General features: G+C 65.4%; 5 protein-coding genes across 8 annotated transcripts; 3 read left to right on the top strand and 2 right to left on the bottom strand.

Moving 5' to 3' along the window:
* The first annotated feature begins 232 nt into the window (after positions 1-232).
* Positions 233-2854, top strand: TUBB3 (tubulin beta 3 class III). The gene is made up of 4 exons (XM_057401961.1): positions 233-383; positions 688-796; positions 1247-1357; positions 1630-2854. Exons 1-4 carry the CDS (start codon positions 327-329, stop codon positions 2703-2705), a joined length of 1353 nt encoding a protein of 450 aa, XP_057257944.1. The 5' UTR covers positions 233-326; the 3' UTR covers positions 2706-2854.
* A 1260-nt stretch (positions 2855-4114) lies between these two features.
* Positions 4115-10021, top strand: DEF8 (differentially expressed in FDCP 8 homolog). The gene is made up of 12 exons (XM_057401962.1): positions 4115-4288; positions 4367-4449; positions 4537-4686; positions 4774-4915; positions 4996-5160; positions 5750-5877; positions 6176-6289; positions 6681-6761; positions 6888-7028; positions 7141-7250; positions 7336-7487; positions 10010-10021. Exons 1-11 carry the CDS (start codon positions 4174-4176, stop codon positions 7436-7438), a joined length of 1332 nt encoding a protein of 443 aa, XP_057257945.1. The 5' UTR covers positions 4115-4173; the 3' UTR covers positions 7439-7487; positions 10010-10021.
* Positions 8176-11462, bottom strand: DBNDD1 (dysbindin domain containing 1). 2 transcript variants are annotated; one of them, XM_057401966.1, is made up of 5 exons: positions 11327-11462; positions 10220-10324; positions 9235-9381; positions 8663-8803; positions 8176-8585 (listed from the first exon to the last, which is right to left on the bottom strand). In XM_057401966.1, the coding sequence occupies exons 2-5, from the start codon at positions 10266-10268 to the stop codon at positions 8431-8433; spliced, it is 492 nt and encodes a 163-aa protein (XP_057257949.1). In that variant the 5' UTR covers positions 10269-10324; positions 11327-11462; the 3' UTR covers positions 8176-8430. The 2 variants fall into 2 exon arrangements, with proteins under 2 accessions (XP_057257949.1, XP_057257948.1); XM_057401965.1 differs by having other exon boundaries at positions 10220-10320; positions 11327-11438.
* GAS8 (growth arrest specific 8) lies at positions 11250-19310 on the top strand. Of its 2 annotated transcripts, XM_057401960.1 has the most exons (12): positions 11250-11268; positions 11789-11894; positions 12494-12586; positions 13852-14049; positions 14226-14432; positions 14834-14888; positions 15378-15583; positions 15864-16031; positions 16351-16437; positions 17392-17601; positions 18751-18816; positions 19125-19310. In XM_057401960.1, the coding sequence occupies exons 2-12, from the start codon at positions 11892-11894 to the stop codon at positions 19260-19262; spliced, it is 1431 nt and encodes a 476-aa protein (XP_057257943.1). In that variant the 5' UTR covers positions 11250-11268; positions 11789-11891; the 3' UTR covers positions 19263-19310. The 2 variants fall into 2 exon arrangements, with proteins under 2 accessions (XP_057257943.1, XP_057257942.1); XM_057401959.1 differs by lacking the exon at positions 11250-11268 and having other exon boundaries at positions 11749-11894.
* Positions 19311-19439: 129 nt separating this feature from the next.
* On the bottom strand, positions 19440-20933 carry LOC130595331 (5-hydroxyisourate hydrolase-like). Of its 2 annotated transcripts, none has more exons than XM_057401949.1 (4): positions 20873-20933; positions 20038-20180; positions 19753-19888; positions 19440-19615 (listed from the first exon to the last, which is right to left on the bottom strand). In XM_057401949.1, exons 1-4 carry the CDS (start codon positions 20885-20887, stop codon positions 19526-19528), a joined length of 384 nt encoding a protein of 127 aa, XP_057257932.1. In that variant the 5' UTR covers positions 20888-20933; the 3' UTR covers positions 19440-19525. The 2 variants fall into 2 exon arrangements, with proteins under 2 accessions (XP_057257932.1, XP_057257933.1); XM_057401950.1 differs by lacking the exon at positions 20873-20933 and adding an exon at positions 20475-20505.
* Between the last annotated feature and the right edge of the window lie 1932 nt (positions 20934-22865).

The following is a 22865-nucleotide window of genomic DNA, read 5'->3' as shown; positions in this document are numbered from 1 at the left end:
GCGCCGGGGTCCCCCCCCCGCGGTACCGGGGCTGCCCCGCGGCCCGGGTGCGGGATCCCCCCCGCCGGTGCCCGCGGTGCCGGGGTCCCCGGGCCGGGCGGGGCGGGGCGGGCGGCGGTGCCGGTGCCGCAGGGCTGTTGCAGCGCTGCGGCGGCGGCCGCCGATTGGTTGCGGGGCGGCGGTGACGTCAGCGCCCGGCCCGGTGCGGCGCGAGGCTGCTATAAAGGAGGCGGCGGCTGCGGGGCCGCCCCCCGCGCTCCCGGTGCCGCTCCCGCTCCTGCTCCTGGTCCCGCTCCCATCCTGTTCCGACCCGGCCCGGCAGCACCATGAGGGAGATCGTCCACATCCAGGCGGGGCAATGCGGCAACCAGATCGGCGCCAAGGTAACGGCGGCCCCGCCCCGCCGCTGCTGCGGAGCCGGGCGGCGGACAAAGACCTCCCCCCCCTCCCCGTTCCGCTGCCCCCCACCCGCGCTCCCGCCGCACCGGGCGGACAAAGGGCCCCGCCCGTTCCCCGCGCCTTTGTCCGCCCTTCAGCACCGCGGACAGCGCCCTGTCCGCCCCGCCGCCAGGGGGCGCCCCGCGGGTGGGTGTGGGAGGGGTGATGATGAGGGGTCCCCCGGGTCCCTGTGCCCCTCTCCCGGTACCCGGTGCCCCCCCCCCCGCTGATCCCTGTCCCCCCCCCCAGTTCTGGGAGGTGATCAGCGACGAGCACGGCATCGACCCCAGCGGCAACTACGTGGGTGACTCGGACCTGCAGCTGGAGCGCATCAGCGTCTACTACAATGAGGCCTCCTGTAAGCGACACACAGGACCCCGCGGGACCCCTCAGGCAGGGCACCCCCACCTTGGGCCTGGGGGGAACCCCAACATCCCTTTCTCCCCCATGCCCGGGTCTGCAGGGTGGGGCAGGTTGGGGGGGGGGGCAGATATATGCAAGATACATGCCCCCGGGGGCCCCGGGAGGGGAGCAGGGACACGTGCATCCCATCTTTGGAGCCCTATAGTTTGGGGGGGGGGGAACCGTGCATCCAGCCATGTGGGACCCCCATTATGTGGGGGGGGACACACGACGACAGAAGTGAGCACCCAGCCCCTGATGGACACAACACACGCACCGAGCCCCGTGGGACCCCATGGCTGGGGGGGACACAACACACACCCCCAGCCCCATGGGACCCCGCAGGATGAGTGTGGGCTGGGGGTCAGCAGCAGGTCCCCCCCCCCCAGCACGGGCTCTCTCGCAGCTCACAAGTACGTGCCTCGCGCCATCCTGGTTGACCTGGAGCCGGGGACGATGGACAGCGTGCGCTCGGGCGCCTTCGGACACCTCTTCCGCCCCGACAACTTCATCTTTGGTAGGTCCCTGGGGTGGGGGGGGCGCTGACACCCGCGGCCCCACTCCCCTCCCGGGCCGTCGCTGTGCCCGGGGCGCTCGGCGGGCGCACGCCCTCCCATGCCGTGGGGCCCGGCACAGCCGGTTCGCTGCCAAACCTCTGCAGTTCCGACTTCCCACCCCACCCCGGCCTCAGATCTCGCCGATGCCGCCGGCGGCAGCGCCCTGTCCCCTCCCTGGCGTGGGCACCGGGGAGCCGGCAGCCATCGGTGCCTCTTTTCCCCACCTCGGCAGGGCAGAGCGGGGCCGGGAACAACTGGGCCAAGGGGCACTACACGGAGGGGGCCGAGCTGGTGGACTCGGTGCTGGACGTGGTGAGGAAGGAGTGTGAGAACTGCGACTGCCTGCAGGGCTTCCAGCTGACCCACTCGCTGGGCGGCGGCACCGGCTCCGGCATGGGCACCCTCCTCATTAGCAAGGTGCGGGAGGAGTATCCCGACCGCATCATGAACACTTTCAGCGTGGTGCCGTCCCCAAAGGTGTCGGACACGGTGGTGGAGCCCTACAACGCCACGCTCTCCATCCACCAGCTGGTGGAGAACACAGATGAGACCTACTGCATCGACAACGAAGCTCTCTACGACATCTGCTTCCGCACCCTCAAACTGGCCACCCCCACTTACGGCGACCTCAACCACCTCGTCTCCGCCACCATGAGCGGGGTCACCACCTCCCTGCGCTTCCCCGGTCAGCTCAACGCCGACCTCCGCAAGCTGGCGGTCAACATGGTGCCCTTCCCTCGCCTCCACTTCTTCATGCCCGGCTTCGCGCCGCTGACGGCCCGCGGCAGCCAGCAGTACCGGGCCCTCACCGTGCCCGAGCTCACCCAGCAGATGTTTGATGCCAAGAACATGATGGCTGCCTGCGACCCGCGCCACGGCCGCTACCTCACCGTGGCCACCGTCTTCCGCGGCCGCATGTCCATGAAGGAGGTGGACGAGCAGATGTTGGCCATCCAGAGCAAGAACAGCTCCTACTTCGTGGAGTGGATCCCCAACAACGTCAAGGTGGCCGTCTGCGACATCCCTCCGCGGGGGCTGAAGATGTCCTCCACCTTCATCGGCAACAGCACGGCCATCCAGGAGCTCTTCAAGCGCATCTCGGAGCAGTTCACGGCCATGTTCCGCCGCAAAGCCTTCCTGCACTGGTACACGGGCGAGGGGATGGACGAGATGGAGTTCACCGAGGCCGAGAGCAACATGAACGACCTGGTGTCCGAGTACCAGCAGTACCAGGACGCCACGGCCGAGGAGGAGGGCGAGATGTACGAGGACGACGAGGAGGAGTCAGAGGCGCAGGGCGCCAAGTGATGCCCGATGCCCCCCTCTGCCGCCCGCAGCCTCCCTGGCTTCGCGCTGCTGCACCCCCGGGCGCCGGCCGGGCTCCCCCCGCACCCCTTCAGTGTCTCCTGACCCCATCCCCCCCCCGAGCCGGCTCGGCCCCTCCCCCCCCCCGCCTCCCCCCTTTTCGTTTTTTTTGACTGGGTCGTGTCTTTTATTTTTTTTGAATACTCAATAAATTTATTGCTGTCCAGGTACCTCCTGCCTGTGCCTGGGGGGGGGGGGGGGGGGGCAGCGATGGGGGTGGGGACACCCTCTGCTCCCAGGGCACCCCCCCCACAGCCATGCCCGTCTCAGAGGGTTATGGGGACTCCACGTGCCCAGGCCGTGGCAATGCACTGAGCCTCCCTGTGGCGTCCCGCATCCTCCTGCCCCACAGATCTGGGGTTGGAGGGGGGGTGCCGCCTTGCCCGGCTGTGCCTTTGTCCCCACTGTCACCCTTCTCCATGCTGGCAAGGGTCCCCCACAAACTGAGCTGGGGGCATGGTACCCCGCAGTGCTGCCCCAGGGCTGTGCCTGGGTCTGGGGGATCCAGGACATCCCCAAACAACGCTAAGCCCCCCAGCTCCTGCTTGGGTGCAGGGCTGAACCCATAGTGCGGGGCCAGGATTTGCTGCCATGCAGCTGCAACCCCCCACGGATCCCCGCGGGGAGAGGGGCTGTGCTGTGGGATCTCGGGGGAGGGTTGAGGGTTGTAGAGGCGGGAGCTATGGGGCTGGGGGCTGTAGCGGTGAGGGCTATAGGGACAAAGAACTATGGGGCTGGGTCTATCAGGGTGGAGGCTATAGGGACAAAGAACTAGGGGGCTGGGTCTATCGGGGTGGGAGCTATAGGGACAAAGAGCTATGGGGCTGGGTGTATCGGGGTGGGAGCTACAGGGACAAAGAGCTATGGGGCTGGGTCCATCGAGGTGGGAGCTATAGAGACAAGGAGCTATGGGGCTGGGTGTATCGGGGCGGGAGCTATAGGGACAAGGAGCTATGGGGCTGGGTGTATCGGGGCGGGAGCTATAGGGGCACGAGCTATGGGGCTGGGTGTATCGGGACGGGAGCTATAGGGACACGAGCTATGGTCTGGGGGCTATAGGCACCGCTCGCCGTGGGGTGGGGGCTCTGCAGACCTGGGTGCGGGGGCCGTCCCCGTGGGTCGCGCCTCCGCGTCCCCGCCGCGTCCCACGTGTGCCCCGCCCGTGCGCGGTGTGATCCTCCGGCCGGCAGGGGGCGACAGCGCGGCGGGGCGGTGAGCGAGGAGAGGGCGCTGCCCCCTGGCGGGCGGGCGGTGGCGGTGCCGGTACCGGGGGCCGGGCGGGAGCCGGGCGGGGGCGCGGTGCCGGGATGGGGCGGTGCGGGGCAGGGCGGGGGCGGCGGCGGAGGGGCGGGTTTGTCCGCGGCGCCGGTGCGGGTGCGTGGCTGAGGCGGCGGCCGCGTCCCTTAGGGCCATGGCGTACGACGAGCGGCTGGCCCGCTTCCGCCAGGCGCACCTCAACCCCTTCGACAAAGCCTCCGAGCCGCCGCCGCCGCAGGAGCGGCCCGACGGGGGGGACCCGGACCCAGGTGGGTGCTGCCACCCCCCGCGCCCCGCACGGGCCCGGTACCGGCACCGGCGCCCGCTGGCACTTGGCCCCGTTGCAGGCCAGCGGCTGGACCCGTCTTCGGGGGACCCCGAGAGCGCGCTGGACCTGGGCCTGGCCGAGGATCACTTCTCCCGCCCCGTGGTGCGCGGGGCCGGGGGGGGAGCGGGGCTGTGGGGGTGCGCGGTGCGCGCTGCCGGGCTCACCCTGCTGCTCCCCGCCGTGCCGCAGGGCCTGATCCTGGCGTCGGACGTGCATCAGCTGCGCCAGGCCATCGAGGAGTGCAAGCGGGTGATCCTGGCGCTGCCTGAGCACTCGGAGCAGCAGAAGGACGCGGTGGTGCGGCTCATCCACCTCCGCCTCAAGCTGCAGGAGCTGAAGGTGCGGCCGGGACCGGGCCACGGGGGGAAGGTGTCCCCGGTGTGGGGACGCCCAGGCGCAGGCTGACGGCCCCACGCGCGCCCGCAGGACCCCGGCGAGGATGAGCCCAACATCCGGGTGGTGCTGGAGCATCGCTTCTACAAGGAGAAGAGCAAGAGCGTGAAGCAGATGTGTGACAAGTGCAGCACCATCATCTGGGGCCTCATCCAGACCTGGTACACCTGCACAGGTGGGGCTGGGACCCCAGGGAGCCCTCACATCCATCCCACGTTCCCGCCCCACGCTGACATCCGTCTGTGCCCCCTCCAGGCTGCTACTACCGGTGCCACAGCAAGTGCCTGCCCCTGGTGAGCAAGCCCTGTGTGCGGGCCAAGGTCAGCCATCAGGCCGAGTACCAGCTCAGCATCTGCCCCGAGAGCGGGCTGGACAGCCAGGACTACCGCTGCGCCGAGTGCCGGGCCCCCGTCTCCTTGCGTGAGGCTGCGCCGACGTGGCACGGGGCTGGGGGCTGGAGGATGAGTGGGGCTGGGCTCCTCTGGGGCCTGTATGGGGGCTCGGTGGAGCTCGGGGCACAGCGGGGTTGGGGTTGCGTGGGGCTGGAGTCCCCCTTGTGGGGGGGGCTCTGTGGAGCTGGGGCTGCCTGGGGCTGGGGAATGGGGATGTGTGGAGCTGGGGGGGGGGGGGGTGATACTGCATGGGGCTGGAGCCTGTATGGGCAGGGTGGAGCTGGGGCACAGTGGGGCTGGGGTTGTGTGTGGTTGGGCTCCCTTGGGGGCTTTGTGGGGCTGGGGGAAGCTGTCTGGGGCTGGGGGATGTGGGGCTGGGCTTCTTTTGGGGGGGAGCTGAAGGCTGAGGCTCTGGGGGCTGTGTGTGGCTGTGAGCTATGGGGAGATGGGGGGCTCTTGGCTGTGCGGGGCTGGGGGGGATTCACAGTGCATGGGAAAGTGACGTTTGGGGTGCTGCTGTGCGTCCATGGAAGGACATGGCGCGGGGTGAGCAATGCATGGTGTGGCACTGGTGCCAGTACCTGTGCCAACATGTGTGCCGGTGCGTGCCGCCGCAGGGGGGGTGCCCAGCGAGGCCCGGCAGTGCGACTACACAGGCCTCTACTACTGCAGCAGCTGCCACTGGAATGACCTGGCCGTTGTGCCCGCCCGTGCCATCCACAACTGGGACTTCGAGCCCCGCAAGGTGCCCCGGGAGGGGGCCTGGGGGCACCCCGGGGGCTGTGACTGTGGTCAGGGGAATCCCAGGGCCTCCATCCCTGGGTGGACGTCACTTGTAGGGCCCCATCCCTCATCGTGGGGGTCCCTGGGGGCCACGTCCCTGGGTTGAGATCACCTTGGGGCCATGTCCCTTGTCATGGGGGTCCCTGGGGACTGCATGGCTGGGTAGACAGAGGTCACTTTGTGGGGGCCGTGTCCCCAGGGCTGTGTCCCTAGGGATGGGGCCCAGTGGCCATGGGGTGATGGTGGCTGCGGACGTGCAGGTGTCGCGCTGCAGCATGCGGTACCTGGCGCTGATGGTGTCCCGGCCTGTGCTGAAGCTGCGGGAGATCAACCCACTGCTCTTCAACTACGTGGAGGAGCTGGTGGAGATCCGGGTGAGTGATGGGGGGGATCCCACCCGACCCTACCGTGCGGGGCTGGGGCTGGGGCTGGGGCTGGGCAGGGTGGGCAGCAATGGGAGCATGGGGTGAGCAGGAGGGAGAGGGGAGCCCTCTCAGCACCTGCTGGGTCCCACTGACGTGGAAAAGGGTAGGGGTGGGAGTCAGGACAGCAGGTGCCCAAACTGCTGCAGGTCTGAATTTGACTGAGCTTGACTTGTCCCCATCACACCCCTATGTCCATCTCTTATCTTCATACTACCCCATGCCTACACCATCCCCATCTCATCCTTGTACCTGTCCCCATCCTGCCTCTGCCACCAACCTTTTCTGTCTTGTGCCCACTCCCATCCCCATTCCCATTCCCTCCTGCCCTGTCCCCGTGCAGAAGCTGCGCCAGGACATCCTGCTCATGAAGCCCTACTTCATCACCTGCAAGGAGGCGATGGAGGCACGACTGCTGCTGCAGGTCAGGCCCAGGGGTCAGGACTGAGCTGGGGGGACTCTGGGACTGTGAGGGGGAGTCAGGAGCCTGGTGCAGCAGTGATGGGCACAGGGGTGACAGGCACAGCAGTGACAGGCTCCCTGCCTGCAGCTTCAGGACCGGCAGCACTTTGTGGAGAACGACGAGATGTACTCGCTGCAGGACCTGATCGATATCGAGGCCGGTCGCCTGAGCTGCTCCCTCACTGAGATACACACCCTCTTTGCCAAGCACATCAAGCTGGACTGCGAGGTGAGCCACGGGGCAGACCCACAGCATGGCTCCTGTGGGGCCAGCGCCGTGCTGGGGCGGCTGGTGGGGTCCCCTTAAGGCAGCTTTGGGACCTTCTGTGCTCCTGCCCCAGCGCTGCCAGGCCAAAGGGTTCGTGTGTGAGCTCTGCAAGGAGGGCGACGTCCTCTTCCCCTTCGACAGCCACACCTCGGTCTGCACTGACTGCTCCGCCGTCTTCCACAGGTACGGCACACGTGGCGGTGGCCGTGACCGCGGCACCGGTGGGGGTTCACAGTGTGGGGTGACCGCTGCTGTCCCCTCCCCACAGGGACTGCTACTACGACAACTCCACCACCTGCCCCAAGTGCACGCGGCTGAGCCTGCGCAAGCAGTCCCTCTTCCAGGACTCCACCATGGAGGCAGAGCCCTGATGGGGGGAGCCAGGCCCCACGGCCACCCCATGGCACCCTGGGACAGACATATCCCCCCCCCCCAGCTGCTTGTGGGCCAGGGTGGCTCCTGGCTTCAGGACCCTCTGCCTGTGGGGACAGCAGCGCTGGGGGCCCTGAGGGATGAGAGGGGATGGGGTGTGTGGGGGTTACTGCAGACCCCAGCTGCTCCTTACAGGGGGAAACAGGACCCCATTGGTGACCCACAGCAGCTCCCAGCACTGATCCCACCCACAGCAGAAGTGCCTGGAGCTCAGGGGCAGGGGCAGGTGCAGGCAAGGCAGGGGTCCCGTGTCATGGGGCAGTGTTACCGGCTGAGCCAGAGCCGCGGCTGCACCGCAACCAGCCCGAGCCGAGCTCCCACGGGCTGGGCAGGGCGGCAGGAGCCAGGGGAAACCCTCTTCCACGTCCACACGTTACCGGGATAGCGCTGCTGAGTCGGGGGCAGCACCCGGGTTTCCTGTAGCATCAACGAGCCTCTGTTCAACCCAGCACTCGTGTCCCTGCTTTGGCGTGGAGGGATGGGGCGGGCAGCGGGACGGGGGCTCCGGTGTCGAGTGCCATTGGCAGGGGGCAAAGCAGCGCGGCACCGGTACGAGCCGGGCTCCCTCTTCTACCCCCCTCCCCTGGCCGGCTCCGCTCCCTCCTGGTGCTCCCGGGCCCGACGGGAGCCCCGCGTCCCTCCCCGGCAGCGGCGGAGACGGGCGGAGGCGCGGCGGTGGTGGGTCGCTCGGTTTTACCGGAACACGGCACTGCTACATGAGAACCGGGCAGGCCCCGGCACCGGCCGCGCTCCGCCGCGGGTCTGTGGGGGCGCCGGTGCACCGGGCACCCCCGCGGGACTGCGGGCCGCTTCTCCCCGCGGCCGGTCCCCGCTGACAGTCCTGCGGGCCGGGGCGGGCTCCAGCGGTGTCGGAACGAAGCGGCCGGTCCCAGCGGGTCCACGGGGCCGTCCCCCGGGGCAGGCGCCGTCCCTACGGCTCCCGCGGCCGGTCGGCGGGCAGGAAGGCGTCCGGGGGTCCCGGCGGCAGCTCCGGGTCGCTGAGGTGCTTCTTCTCGCGGCCCTGCTCCCGTGCTCGGGTCCAGGAGGGCGAGCGCAGATACCCGGCCCTCGGCACCGGCTGCAGCCCTGCGCGACAGACGGGAGGCTCAGGCGGGTGGACCGACCTGGGAGCGGGATGGGACCGGGACCGGCCCCTCGCTCACCACCGGGAGCTTCCCCGGCCGCGTTCTCCTCGTCGGAGTCGGCGAAGACCTCGGCCAGCTCCTGGTCCGACATGTCGGTCAGCTCGGTCAGGTCCAGCAGGTCGAAGTGCACCTCCAGCGAGGAGACGCTGCTCAGGGGCTCTGCGGGCGGCGGCCGCGCTTCGGGACCTGCCCGCTGCCCGGCCCGGCGCCACGACGAGGGTCGGGAGGCGCTGGGGGGCACTCGGGGAGAGGGTAGGGAGGGCTCGTGCTCAGGGAGGATAACGGGGTCAGTGGGGGAAGGTGACCGGTTGGGGCTGCCCGGGGACCCAGGGGCTGGCGAGAACCTCAAGGGGTGCTGAGGGCAGGCAGGGGACCCCAGGGACAGGCAAGGGACCCCTGGGACTGACAGGGGATACTAGGAGCAGGCAGGGGATCCCAGTGGCTGTCAAGGAACCTCAGGAACAGGCAGAGGACGCACGGGCTGTCAAGAACGCCAAAGGTAGGCAGGGGACCCCAGGGGCTGGCAAGAGACGCCGGGAGCAGGCAGGGGACCTCGAGGACAGGCAGGGGACAGGCAGGGCCGCACTCACGTCGGCGTTCGGTGACCTGCAGCAGGCCAGCGCTGGGGATGGGGATGCTGCCCTGCTCCTCTGTGGGGGCCCCGGGGGGCTGCTGTGCTGGCCCATGGGTGGGGGTCCCCGCTGGGCGTTCCGGGACCAGAGTCTCCTTGCCGAGCTCTGCAGTTCCGGCATGTGTCACATCGGTGATGACAGCTCCATCCCAGGGCACCACCAGCCCTCACGGGCAGCCCGGGTGAAGGGGACGGGGACAGCGGCCTCCCCCGGTGGGACAGGCAGAGCTGCCCAGGGCCATGTGCTGGCAGCCACAGCCCCGCGCCCCCCGCCCCGAGCAGCCCCTTTGTGTCGGAGAGACAAAAGCGCGGCCTGTGCTGGAGCCCAGACAAGGGCGGCTTGTCTGCCTGCGGTGGTGGCGTGGGGATGGACACCGAAGGAGGGCAGGAAACCCCGTGAGCCCGCTGCAGCAGCACCCAGACCCCTGGCGCACCCAAGGTTGGTGCTGGGGGAGGATGGACCCGGCTGCACCCTGGCACCACGTGCCACCAGGCCCTGCCATCACCGGGTGAGACAGCATAGGGATGGGTTCACCATGGGCTAGGCATCTCCTTGTCCCCCCAGGATGGTGACAATGGGACAGGGAATAGAAATGTCCCCAACCCAAAAGAGCTGGGATGGGTAAAGGGGCATTGTGGGGTGTTAAGTTCCTGGCTCTGGCACATTAAGCTGCAGGGTGCCCGTGCCCCAGTACTGGCTCTACCACATTCTGACCCCACAAGGTGAGATAGACCAGGCACCCCACACTCCCAGCACCTTCCAGTCGGGAAATGGGGTCCTCACCCCACTCCAACACTGGGAAGAGCTCCCATCGGATCACAGGTGCCGTGTGCTCCTGCCTATTTTCACCACCCTACCACCCAGCACCGGTGGGTGACATGGTGCTGTCACCCTATGGAGTGTGTCCCCCCCACCACCGGCAGTCCCCTACATCCCCACCCACCGGGACACTGCTCCCTGCCGCAGAAATCCCCGCGGGCCTCCGCCTGCATGGTCACACCACGACACCGGCCACGCCGCCCCGCTCCAGCCTGGGCTCACCGGCTGCCTGTGGGGAGCGGAGCCGGTGTCAGGGCTCCCTCGCCGCTGCCACAGCCGCTCTGCTGACTCACGTTAAACTGCAGAGCCCGGCGGTAGCCGGCTCCAGCCACCCCACCGGCGGCGGCCCCGCTCCCAGCTGCTGCCCATCCTGATAGCCCTGCCCGGCTGCCAAACTTTCGGTGCCCCGGGGCTGCCACCGGGACGCGGGACGCGGTGCAACCGTAATGCAGGGCACTTGTGGGAGGCAACGGTGTGTGCGGGAGCCACCTGTGTCACCATCCAGAGACTTGCCGCAGCCCTCTGTAATACCGGGGACCCACCAGCGTGGCCAACACCCTGTTCCCAAGCACCCACCCAGCCCTCCACACCCCTCCTACAGCACCGGCACGTCTGTACCGGGGCTCTGCGCGGTCCTCCAGTGTGCCTCAGCCTGCCACCGGCACCCCAAACCCTGGCCTCGCACCCCACTGCTTCCCCGTGCTCCCTGGGCACCCCACTGCACCCCTACATCCTTCGGACATCCCGCTGCTGCCGCTTGTCCCACTGCATCCCTGCACCCCCTGGGCACCCCACTGCTCCCCCATCTCAGCCTCCCGCCTGACCCCCCCCTGTCCCCATCCCGAGCCTCTCGGCCCCCACCGCAGCTCTCGGGCACCCCCAACTCGGCCCCGTGCACCCGCACCCGGCTGTACACGCACGCCCCGTGCACGTCTGCGCCCCGCTTGCACGCACACCCCTCCGTACCCCCCCCGGCCCCCCGCATCCCGCTGCATCCGCGTACACACCCCCGTTACACCCCCCTTGCACACACCCCCGTTAACACACCCCTCTTCCCCCCCCTCCCGTCCTACATCTCTCCGTGCACCCCGGCCTCCCCCCCCGCTCCCGCCCCGCGGGGCCCGGCCCGGTTCCGCCCGCTGCAGGCTCAGAGCCGCCCGGGCCGGGGCCGCGGTGATGGGCGCGCCGGTCCGTTATCCGCCCTCCCCCTCTGCTCCCCCCGCGGCCTCACCTGCGGTGTCGGCCGCTCCCGGAGCCGCCATGGGCCGGTGCCGGTGCCGGTGCTGGGCGGGGCGGGCCCGGTGCCAGCCCGCAGCCCGCACGGTCCTGCCCGCCGCGGCGGGGGCGGGGCCGGGGGCGGGGCGGGGGCCGGGGGGGGTGGGCAGGCGGGGACCGGGCCAGCCGGGACCGGGGACAGCGGGAGAGGAGGGAACGGGGCGGGGTGGGGGCAGGCACGGCTGAACCGGGGGTGCGGAGGGGACTGGGTCGGGGGTGCGGAGGACACGTGGGGCACACACACAAACACACGGGGGGGGGGGGGAGCCGGTGCAGGGTTCCGGGGAGGAGAACAGCGGCGGGGCCGGGGCGAGGGTGCGGAACGCTGCTCCCGGTGTGGCGGAGGGGCCCCGGGCCCGGTGACACCGGGGAGCCCCCGCCGGGCCCGGTCCGGAGCAGGCCCCGCCGCCGTTGCTAGGGCGGAGCGCCGCGTTGCTAGGGGGCGTGTCCGAGCTGGCGCGCTCCTCTCGCGAGATCATCTCTGCCGTTGCCTGGAGACTGCGGCGCCGGCGGCAGCCGCCATGGTGAGAGCGGGACCGGGACCGGGACCGGGACCGGGACCGGTGCATGGGGGGCTCTGGACCCGCTGCTGAAGGGTCCCTGGAGCCGAGGGGGGGGGTTGGTGCGGGCAGGGGGGCGCGGCCCGCTCCTGGGAGGGTTGCGAACGCCTCAGGAGTCTTCCCGGTCCATCGCTCCCCTCTGCCTCGGCCGTGAGGGGCTTCGTGTGTGGGCTGGGTCAGCCTGGAGAAGAGAAGGCTCCTGAAGGGGAGACCTGAGAGCAGCTCCAGTGCCTGAAGGGGCTGCAGGAAACCTGGAGAGGGGCTTGGGACAAGGGATGTAGGGACAGGCCAAGGGGAATGGCTTTAACCTGCCAGAGGGGAGACTGAGATGAGCTCTTAGGCAGAAGCTCTCCCCTGTGAGGGTGCTGAGGCGCTGGCACAGGGTGCCCAGAGAAGCTGTGGCTGCCCCATCCCTGACAGTGTTTAAGGCCAGGTTCGACACAGAAGCTTGGAGCAAGCTGCAAGGTGTCCCTGCCCGTGGCAGGGGTTGGAACTGCAGGAGCTTTAAGGTCTCTTCCAACACAAAACATTCTGATTCTGTGATTTTTCTTATCTTTCCTTAGGCACCCAAAAAGAATGTCAGGAATAAAGGGGCTGCGAGCAAAGGTCCGGCAGTGCAGGATGCCTTGGCACCAGAGGACATGACCAAAGGGGAGGTGAGAGACACCCCATTTCCCAGCCCACCCCTGGGAAGGAGAGCATTGCTCTCAGGACCCCTGCTCAGTGCCTGTCTCTGGCAACAACAGGTGGCAGAGAGTGATGGAGACAAGCAGCTGGGTTCCCTTTGCTGCCTAACGCCCATCTGGGCTATGGGTGGGAAAGGAAGGAGCAGCCACCTCATCCTACCCTCCCTGCCGCTGCTCTGGGGTGCTCTGCTCTCTAGCCGTGTGCCTTGCTGCCTTCTTCCTGACTGCGTAACCCCAGCATCTGGGTGATGGCTCAGCCCAGAGCTCTGTGACTGCAGCCTGCTGCACTCCTGGTCCCATTGCTCCCAGGGCAGGAGGCTCCCGTAGGCATGGGGAGGGCAGGCAGAGGGGAAGGTGCAGCTGCTGCCCTTCCATTGCTTCAAATCCCTTTTATATTGCTGATAATCAGTACTGGTGAGGCTGCACCTTGAATCCTGTGTTCAGTTCTGGGCCCCTCACTGCAAGAGAGACATTGAGGTGCTGGAGTGGGGCCGGAGAAGGGCAACAGAGCTGGTGCAGGGCCTGGAGCACAAGTGTGATGGGAAACGGCTGAGGGACCTGGTGCTGCTCAGCCTGGACTAAAGGAGGCTGAGGGGAGATCTTATTGCTTTCTGCAACATCCTGACAGGGGGATGTAGTGGGGTGAAGGTTAGTCTCTCCTCCCAAGTAACAAGTGGTAGGACAAGAGGAAACATCTTCAAGTTGTGCCAGGAGAGGTTTAAATTGTATATGAGGAACAATTTATCCCCTAGAAGGGTTGTCAAGCACTGGAACAGGCTGCTCAGGGAAGTGGTGGTGTCACTGGCCCTGGAGGTATTTATATAAAAGACGCATGGCACTTCATGACATGGTTTAGTGATGGACTTGGCAGTGCTGAGTTAGTGACTGGACTCAATGATTTCAAAGCCTTTTTCCAACCTAAATGAGTCTATGACTCTATAATTCAGGAGCACTTAGACACCTGAGAATGGTGTTACTGGACATGAATACTCAGAATACCTAAGCTCAGGCTGTCTACAGTAGGATAAGTTTGTATTACTGCTTTTCCAGAGCCTGATGGGTTCTGTCAAGCCCAGGCTGGGTCAGGGGTCCTCCATTTCTCTCCTCCTCTCCATCCCAGTAACTGCCACTGTGTCCTGCCAGGTTTGCAACACAGTTTGCCATGGATGTCTTGCAAAGGCACCTCCCTTAAGACCTCTCTGTCCCCTCCCTAACTCTCCCTCTCCCCTTTGCAGCTGGAGAAGCACGTTTTGCGTCTCCGGGAGGAGCTGGACCGCGAGCGGGAAGAGCGCAACTACTTCCAGCTGGAGCGTGACAAGATGCACACCTTCTGGGACATCACCCGCCGGCAGCTGGAGGAGAAGAAAGCCGAGCTGCGCAACAAGGACCGCCAGATGGAGGAGGCGGAGGAGCGGCACCAAGTGGAGATCAAGGTGGGGCAGGAGAGGGCTGGGAGGTGCTCAGGGTGAGCCTCTGGCAGTCCTGAGGAGGAGAGGGAAGAGGAGGAGGAGGAGCTGAGTGGGATGTGATCCAGGAGCATCTCAGCCAATATCCCAGCTCTGGGTGTCTCCTGCTGAAGCCCCTCAACTGGTCTGTGGCTTGTCTTTAGGTTTACAAGCAGAAGGTGAAACACTTGCTGTACGAGCACCAGGAAAACCTCACTGAGCTGAAGGCAGGGGGCATGCTGTCCATGAAGCTGGCCCAGAAGGATCACTGGGCCCAGGAGATGGAGATGCAGAAAGAGAAGTGCTCCTTGAAAGCGGAGCTGAAGGAGCAGGAACTGGCCAACGAGGCAGTGTTGAAAAACAAGGACCTGGTATGTCCCCGACTGGGCTGGAGCTGTGTGTAAGGTGCCTCTGCTGCACAGGGAGGTGGTGGGGCTGCAGGCTGAGCGCTCCCAGCCGCAGTATGTGAGCAGGAGCCTCTCTGGCTCTCTCCATGGGGTGTGATGGGGTTTTCCACAGGCACCAGTAATGGGTGCACTTGAAGGCACTGGAAAGTGCAGGAACAGGGAGGAGGGATTCTGGGGCAGCTCCTGTGAAGAGGAGGAGGGATCTGTGAGAGCAGCTGGAGAACCTATGGGACGCTGTTTGCATGGATAATGTGGGATCGGTGCCACAGCAGGAGCCTTTCCCAGGGAGCAGGAGGGAATCCCTCAGGCTGTGGCTGACTCAGGATTTGGTTGTCTGTTTCTAACACGTGGTTTCTCCCTAACAGAAACAAGAGCAGGAGATCACTCGGCTGTGCAACGACTTTGAGAGACAAGTGAGAGGTCAGGACGCGCATGAGCTCCCTTTGTCAGTGCGCTGGGGAAGGCTCCTCTGAGCCTCCCAGCACAGCCTCGAGTAGAAAGAGGGATGGTTACCCCTAGTTCTGGCCAGTTCTGCAGACCCCCAGCATCACACAAACAGAATGAGATCGGATGCCGGTCTTGTGGGCTGCAGGGTGCACGCAGCGTACCTGTGGCTGGAGATCTTCTCCATGCAATGAGGTGGCTGGAGGAGTCCTTGCAGAGTCCTCACTCCGCCGTCCTCCTCGGGGGACGTTTCAGGTTTCTCACGGGCTGACTTGGAGCTTTTCCATGCCCTCTTTCCAAGGATGCTATTTCTGGGCTCTGCTCTGCGTGGTCCCAGTATAACTGCTCTGCAGGCTGGTGGCCGCTGTGGTGATGCTGCTAACAGGGGCCTCGTCTTCAGCCTGGTGCTGGGTAACGGAGCAGGTCTGCAGGAGGGCCTCACCCAGCTCCTCTGCTCTCCCCCAGAGATTGAGACCAGGTATGCTGAGAAGATGCATGTGCTGCGGAACGAGCTCGACTTGCGAAGGAAGACTGAGATCCATGAGGTGGAAGAGAGGAAGAACAGCCACATCAGTCAGCTGATGAGGAACCATGAGAAGGCCTTCAATGACATGAAGAACTACTACAACGACATCACCCTTAAAAACCTGGAGCTCATCAGCCTGCTGAAGGTACTGCCTGCACCCCTGCTGCCACCAGCCTGGCCTGCAGAGTGCCACCCTGCCACCATGGGGGTGGTCCTGGGAGGATTTCACCCAGGTCTGGCCAGTGCCCAGCTGGTGGTGCAGGTGCTGCTGGTCTCCTGAAGGTTGTATGCTGTTACATGAGCAAAGCTCTTCAGCACAGGGAGTTGTGCTTGCTGGGCCAGCAGCAGGAGCGTGTCTGACAGTGGGGGAAGCTCTGAGGAGCTGGGCAGCCCCTGGGAGTTGGCACTTGTGTTCCCAAGAACAGGAGCAGATCGAGGACTTACAGATTAGAACAGATCGCTTGGAAAAGGAGAAGGCAGATGCGCTGCTCCAGAATAAGCAGCTGAATGAGTCCCTGCAGCAGGCCCAGGAGCAAATCTTTGAGCTGGAGAAGAAGCTGGTCCGCTATGACAAGGACAAGGAGGCCCTAACGGTGAGTGGCCAGCCCTGTCCATTCCCAAGCTGCCCTGGCTTTCCTGGAGGGAGTCACTCAGCGCTGACCTCTGCCACTCAGCTTGTCTGGGTCACTGAGCAAAGTCAGTCCCTTTCAGCTTGGCCGAGTGCTTGTGAGATCTCAGATGGGATTTTCACAGCTCTGAGAAACCAGAGTAGAGGGCAGAGAGATGGCATGGGTGCTGCTTCCTGTCTTTTCCCACCATGTCTCTGCTGGTCACTCTCCTCCTGTGCCAGAACACATCTCCCACACCTCCCAGAGAAACCCTTGCTCTTTAACTGTCTGTCCCCGCTTGCAGAACGCAAAAGCCCATTTGAAAATCACCCAGAAGGAATGGAAGGATCTTCAATGGGAGCATGAGGTGCTGGAGCAGAGATTCAGGAAGGTGAGAGCTGCATGTGGGTCTGGGCATTCCACTTCCCTCTCCAAACCCTGTCCCTGCTGCAGGGGACTGAGCACAGGGGCTTAGCAACAGTGTGCATAGCCGAGGGCTTTGCAAAGCTCTAATCCAGAGCTGTGTGATAACTGCTGCTCCCAACAAAGCTTCTCCCAGCTTTGGCCTCTCCCACGATCAGCAGACAGGCCTGGCCTTGTAGTTTGCTAAGCAATCATGCACGCTCCGGCGGTCCCTGCCTGGCTGGTGAGGGACTGTGACCACAGCAGCGCCTTGGGGGCAGAGGGATTGTCACGGGCCACCAGCCCCAGCCCAGCTTCTTCCCTCCTTCTGCTGGTGTTCAGGGGTCTCTCCCACATCGCTTGTTGTACCAGGATGAGTCCTGTTAGCTGAGTTCTTCCTGACCCAGCCTTTCCCCCTGCAGCTAACCCAGATAAATCTGTGGAGGCAGAAGGAAGCTCATTTGCAATTCATAGAAATCCCCAGGAATATGAACATTGATCTGAGGCCTCGTTAAACAATCCATCATTAAGGCAGCAACATATTCAGTGCATTCAGAAATAGGCTTTGGAGGAGAGACTGTGTCCTAATTAGGACACTTGCTAACTAGCTGTGAGCCAGGGACTGCTGCCAGCTGCAGGAAGGGGAGGAGAGACCCCCATGTGCTGTGGGGCCCTCTCTGAGGGCTAAAACAGAGCTGCAGTGAGTCCCTCAGCCCTTTGGGCTGCTGGGGGTGGCCCATACCCAGAGGGGAGGTGGCAGCAGAAGTGCAGGTACCATCCTGAGAGGGAAGGAAGCAGTGCTGCAGCACCTGCCTTCTGGTGCCATAGGGATTAGCTAGGCTCCTGCTGGAGCAGGGCTGAGCTGCCATACCTGTTTGCAGGAAGAGCCCTTGCTGGGGGTCCTGAGCATACTGTGAAAGGTGGGCTGTGTTTTGGGGAGCAGGTACAAGTGGAGCGAGATGAGCTCTACCAGAAGTTCACCAAAGCCATTCATGAGGTGCAGCAGAAGACGGGGTTCAAGAACCTGCTCCTGGAACGCAAGCTGACGGGACTCCTTGACATCCTGGAGAAAAAGGAAGTGGAGCTCAGTGAGGTCTTTGCTGCCTCCAAGCTCGACCAGGGTGCCCTCACCCTGGTCTCACACAAGGTGGAGGTACCTGTGAAGGCTGGCGTGGGTGGGCAGAGGTTGCCTGGGGTTGAATGCAGACCTTGGAGCCTGTGAGTCCCTCATCCTGCATGGCTGGAGCTGCCACATCACCCATTCCTGGCACTCCCAGGGCCATGCATGGTGCCGCAGGGCACTCCAGCTCTCCCTCGAGAGCGGAGCACGTGGGTGTCGGGGTTTGGCACTGCTCTGTCCCTCAGGTGAGGCCTGGTTTGAGGAGAATGGCACCAGGCCAAGCAGCCTTCACCAGCACGGTGCTGCCGAACAGCCGCTGCATACAGGGCCACCAGCGACCCAGGGTGTCTTGTGCATGGGGAGTCACAGCTGGGGGACCCTGCCTGGCCTCCCTGGCTGCAGAGACAGTGCAGACGGGTTCCCAGGCGCCCTGCAGAGTCTGCCCTGCTAAAAATACCTGTGCAGAAAGCCCTGGCGCGGAGGCTGGGAGACCCACATTCCTGGAGCCTGCCGCAGACGTAACCGGAGAAGCAGCACTTAACTTGGATTGGGTGGAGATGCAGGAGATGTGGGCTCCACACTCGGCTTGGCCACCATCCTGGTACCCTCTTGCTCATCTGTCACCAGCCTGTCCCCTTACAAGTGCTTTCTGTGGTGGGCAGCAATGACGCTTGTGTTCACCCTCTTGCAAAGCGTGCCCTGGGGATGAGCACAGCAGCAGCCAAAGCCCTGGGGCCATAGGATGGATGTGTCTCCTACTAGCAGGTGACACAGCAGCAGGAAGCAAAACACATTCCTGGGAAGCTCTCCCACAGCTGCTGGGGTCCTGGAATTCTTCTGCTCAGCTGCTTCCAGCATCTCCTCAGGGAGCCCCTCTCCCTGTAATCCCCCTGGTGCCGCAATGGCAAGGCAGTGATACGAGAGCGCGTGCTGCTGTTGTGTCCCCCTTGCAGAGGGGCAGAGATGACGGCAGGGCTGTGCTGGCACTCGCGGTGTTGGTGCGGGAGGTCCCTGTCCCTTGGTGCTGGCTGTCCCTGTCAGCGCTGGCTCGGAGGGCACAGGCTGGTGGCTGCCTGCCAGGCCCTGCTGTGTGCATCTCTGCTGGAGCCGGGCCCCGGTGCTAGCCCAGCCGTGCCACCAGGGCTGGGCAGCCACTGCCCAATGCACCCTCTCCCTTTGCAGGACGTGCTCAACTCCAAGAATGCCACCATCAAGGACCTGCAGCTCCAGCTGGCGCGGGTCTGCAAGGTGAGGGAAGGGGATGGGGGCTGTTAGGTGATGGCTGCAGCTTGGGGGGGGGGGGATCGGGATGTGGAAATGGGATGTTCTCCTCCAGGCCTTGCCCGTAGTGGGGGGGAACGGATGCATAACAGGCCAGCTGAGCAGCTTCATGCCCTGGGCAGGCAGGACCCAGCTCAGGCTACTGTTTGCCTGGCACATGAAGGTGTGTTGGGGTCCCTCCTGGTGGAGGGGGGTACAAGGGACCCATACCCAGGCACAAAGGGGCTGCCTTGGAGCTGGGCTTCGGGCTGACCAGGGGGACACTTCTCTTGCAGGCACACAATGACATGCTGCAGACATTCGAGGCAAAGCTGACAGCCTTTGGGATCCCTCTGGACAATCTGGGCTTCAAGCCCCTGGAAAACCCCATGCTGGGGCAGGGCCCCGCAGGACTTGTTGCTGTACCCATCTGATGCCAGCCTGCACAAGGGACCTACCAGAGCCAGGCCAGAACGGGGAGCAGGGACACACTCCCCCCCCCCCCCAAGTCCCCTTATTTCCTGTGCTGGACTCCCTGGCTGTGCTGCCTGGGGCTCTCCTCCTCTCCCCCTCCAGAATTCAGGAAAGCAACTTATTTTGGAGACAGATGGTGCTGTTTGAAGCCTTTAATGGTGTTGGTGGCATAATTTTCCCCCAGTGAGCTGTGTCCCTGAGGGAGGAAGGCCGTGCCTGTCCCCTAGCTGCCCCGGTACGTTGTGTAGGAGTAGGGACTGATCAGCAGTGGGATGTGCAGCTTCTTGGCCGGGTCTGTGATGGTGAAGACAACCTGGAGGGCAGAGTGAGGAGGCAGCAGCTGGGCTCTCCATGCTGGGGCCCAGCTGGGGTGCTTGGAGCATGTGTGGTGCTCCTGCAAGCCTTGCCACGGCACCCAAACCCCTGTCCCCTGCTCCCTCCACTCTGTACCTCCACAAAGGGGTAGAAGCTCTTGTGCCCCAGGCGCTGCCAGTATGCTGCTGTCTCAAAGTGCAGCTTGTAGGTGCCAGCCTTGGCCTGCCCTGGAGCCAGGAGGGGCTGGCAGCGGCCATCCTCATCCGTGCACCTGAAGGGGAAGCAGCGAGCCCTGCCGCGATGCTGTCCATCACCAGAGGACCACCGTTAGCCCTGGTGTGAGGGCTGAGCAGTCTGTGGGCTTATGGGGGGCCGGGCAGCAGCACCCTCTGCCCATGTCGCTGCCGCTGGCTCTCCTACCTCTGCAGCAGCTCCATCCACTGCGGCCCCGGCTCCTGCAGCAGGGACAGGCTGAGGGCAAGGCCGGCTGCCGGCAGCCCCGTGGCCGTGTTCAGCACGTGCGTGGTCAGGGAGCCGTTCACCGCCTCGGACATGCCTTTGGCCTGGGTCAGAAGGGTAAGCAGGGCTGGGATGCCTCCTGGCACCACCTTCTGCCTCTTGGTGTCCCCCCGGCCCCAATCCGGGGGGGCCCTGGTCCAGCTGCCTGTGTGCCCCCTCCCTGCAGCCTATGAGCCGGTGGCTGCGCAGTCAGGGCTGGCTCAGCACAGCCACAGATCCCTGCTGCGCCCAGACACGGGTGCCCACATCCTTCCCGTGCCGTGGGGCTCAGCTCTGCAGTGTGGGTGCCTGCCAGGGTCCTGCCTGGGGCAGAGCCAGCCTCCCCATTCACCACGCACCCGTCCCGGTGGGCCGCGGTATGGCGGCAGCAGCTGGCCTGGACCCAGGGAGAAAGCGGCCCCGTGTCCCGGTTGCCCTGTGTCCCGGCAGCCCCGTGTCCCGGTTGCCCTGTGTCCCGGCAGCCTTCCCTGCCTGCAACGTCACGGGCAGGCGGATGTTAACCCTGCAGGCACTCAGGAGCTGCCAGGGGCTGTGGTGCTGGGGGCTCCGGGGCCCGTTCCCCTCCGGGACCCCCCCCCCCCCCCCCGGTTGTGCTGGCAGGATGGGAGCACGTCCTGGGGCTGCCCGCCTGGAGCAGCACCAGCTCTGCTGCCTTCCCAGCCCCAGGCCTTGGCTGCTGAGTGGAGCAGGGATGCCAGAGGGGCACGAAGGTGAGCAGGGGTACGCGGCTGCTTACCTGGCTGTCCCCCATCCTGCTCAGCCCAGGCCCCGCAGCCGGTGGCACTCTGCAGGACGCCATCCCCGCTCAGCTCACACCTCCTGGCACCGCGGCCTCTCCCCACGGAGCTGCTGGGGCTGGATGCTGCTATCCCAGCGCAGGGCCGCAGCAGGACTGCGCGCTCCTCCCCAGCTGGGCCGAGCCAGAGCAGGTGGCTTCCCCTGGGAGGTGCACCCCGGAGCCCCACCGGCACCCACGCTCCGCAGCACCACGGCCCCGGGGCTGGTGGACCAGAGCCTGGCAAGGAGGAGCCAGGAGCAGCCCCAGCGGTGCTGCCAGCCCTGGAAAGCGCCCGGCGCGGTGCCAGCCGGGCACCTGGAGCTGCCGGGACCCAGCGCCATCAGCACCGCAATCTAACCCTGCCCAGCTGCACCGGGGTGGGCTCAGCGCCTCACCTGCACCGTGGTGAGGGTGGTGTCAGGGGCCTGCAGACCGTGACCTTCCATGTCAGCTGCTGGGATCTCCAGGGTGTATTTGGGGACCGCCTGCAGCGAGAGAATGGGTCACCCCCAAATGGGGTGACAGCCGGGCTGGGGGGCAGCAGGATGTACCCAGGGCTCAGCCGTGACACCAGCCCTGTGCAGCCACAGAGAGCACCCCAGTGCTGCTATTGATGGGAAACATCTGGGGCTGGGGCTGGGCTGGTGTCTGGCGCAGGATGGAGTACACCACAACCCTGTTACTGGTGCTCACCGTGTCATCTGCGTCAGTAACCAGCACCCACAGCATGGCAGTGCCTGGGAGCAGGTAGTTACCGGTGACATCTCCTACATCCCCTCACTGTCATCTGCTCACTGCCTCCTGCTCGGTGGCATCAGCCTAACCTGGCTCAGCCACCTCCAGCACGGTCCTGTGGGACACCGTGGTGAAGACGGGCCGGTTGTCGTTCTGGTCCGTCACGGTGATGATGATCTCCATGGGGTCCTCCACAGGCTGCCCGTTGGCTGACACGGCATGGGAGAAGAGCTGCGAGGGCACCGTCAGCTGCGCGCGGCCCCGGGACCGTCCCGTCCCCCCATCCTGGCCCCCCACTCACGATGTATTTGTCGATCTCCTCCCGGTCCAGCGGCTTCGTCACTTCCAGCCACCCCGTCTCCCGCTCGATGGTGAAGACCCCCACGGGGGGGGTGTCCGCCCCCTGCCCCGTGATGCTGTAGAAAACCTTGGTCTCCCTGTCCTTGTTGGATTTGATCTGGTGACGAGGCAGAGCGCGTTTAGAGGAGTCCCCGCACCACGGGCCCCCCCTCCGCACCCCGTGCCCCATCCCTACGGGGCCACGTACCTGCACCAGCTTCTTGGGGAAGGGCCCCCGCTCGTTCTCGGGGCAGTTGATGGGAGGGATGACCCAGTCCCTCTTCTGCCGACGGAGCCCGTGGCTGGGCTTGGGGAAGGTCAGCACATCGGTTGCAGTGTCCTGTGGGGAGAGCGTCTAAGCTCTGTGCCAGCACCTTGCCAAGCCTCTGCATGCTCTGCTCTGGGGAGAGGGCCTTTGCTGACCCCAAGAGAGGGGGTGCGCTTTACCTCTCGCTGCTCCCGGTCATGGTGGCCACGGTGTTGGTGCCACCGCCTGCGCAGGGTCACTCTGGCTGAGTGCTTCTTGCCTGTAGCATCCCACGTGTGGACAGAGAAACTGATCTCCTGCCGCCGGAGCTGCAGGGGCCGGGTGGCAGAGACGACGCCATCCCTGCTCACCTTGAAGCGTGTGTCGTCTGAGAGGTAGGGGGCACGCCGCTGCTCGCCGCAGTCCCCAAAGCTCACTGCGGACAGGGAGAGCGGGTGGGCATGGGGCTCCTGATGCTGCCCCGGGGAGCTGCTGAGGGCAGGGGCAGAGCCAGAGGGCACATGATAGTGTGAGACAGGCACACGCTACACAGCCACGGCACAGAGACCCGGGGGGACCATGGGGTAGCAGGCGTGGCAGGGGTGTATTGTGCTGCGTGTTCTGCCAGCA

The sequence above is a fragment of the Pezoporus wallicus genome, unplaced genomic scaffold, assembly GCF_028554395.1.
Source record: "Pezoporus wallicus isolate ANWC-B61680 ecotype Strahan unplaced genomic scaffold, APGP_CSIRO_Pwel_v1 contig_10187, whole genome shotgun sequence".
In the NCBI taxonomy this organism is placed as follows: domain Eukaryota; kingdom Metazoa; phylum Chordata; class Aves; order Psittaciformes; family Psittacidae; genus Pezoporus; species Pezoporus wallicus.
Note: the sequence above shows the minus strand (reverse complement) of the source record. Positions and strands in the feature narration are given on the sequence as shown.

Coding starts and splice junctions, on each gene's coding strand:
- TUBB3 (XM_057401961.1), top strand. CDS start 327: ATGAGGGAGATCGTCCACATCCAGGCGGGGCAATGCGGCAACCAGATC. Junction 384..687: donor GCAACCAGATCGGCGCCAAG/GTAACGGCGGCC, acceptor CCCCCCCCCCAG/TTCTGGGAGGTGATCAGCGA. Junction 1,358..1,629: donor CCCCGACAACTTCATCTTTG/GTAGGTCCCTGG, acceptor CCACCTCGGCAG/GGCAGAGCGGGGCCGGGAAC.
- DEF8 (XM_057401962.1), top strand. CDS start 4,174: ATGGCGTACGACGAGCGGCTGGCCCGCTTCCGCCAGGCGCACCTCAAC. Junction 4,450..4,536: donor ATCACTTCTCCCGCCCCGTG/GTGCGCGGGGCC, acceptor GCCGTGCCGCAG/GGCCTGATCCTGGCGTCGGA. Junction 5,878..6,175: donor GGGACTTCGAGCCCCGCAAG/GTGCCCCGGGAG, acceptor GCGGACGTGCAG/GTGTCGCGCTGCAGCATGCG.
- DBNDD1 (XM_057401966.1), bottom strand. CDS start 10,268: ATGCAGGCGGAGGCCCGCGGGGATTTCTGCGGCAGGGAGCAGTGTCCC. Junction 9,382..10,219: donor CGGCAGGGAGCAGTGTCCCG/GTGGGTGGGGAT, acceptor CCGGAACTGCAG/AGCTCGGCAAGGAGACTCTG. Junction 8,586..8,662: donor GGCCGGGGAAGCTCCCGGTG/GTGAGCGAGGGG, acceptor TCTGTCGCGCAG/GGCTGCAGCCGGTGCCGAGG.
- GAS8 (XM_057401960.1), top strand. Junction 14,889..15,377: donor CTTTGAGAGACAAGTGAGAG/GTCAGGACGCGC, acceptor GCTCTCCCCCAG/AGATTGAGACCAGGTATGCT. Junction 15,584..15,863: donor AGCTCATCAGCCTGCTGAAG/GTACTGCCTGCA, acceptor TCCCAAGAACAG/GAGCAGATCGAGGACTTACA.
- LOC130595331 (XM_057401949.1), bottom strand. Junction 19,889..20,037: donor TGGATGGAGCTGCTGCAGAG/GTAGGAGAGCCA, acceptor CTTCCCCTTCAG/GTGCACGGATGAGGATGGCC. Junction 19,616..19,752: donor GCTTCTACCCCTTTGTGGAG/GTACAGAGTGGA, acceptor TCTGCCCTCCAG/GTTGTCTTCACCATCACAGA.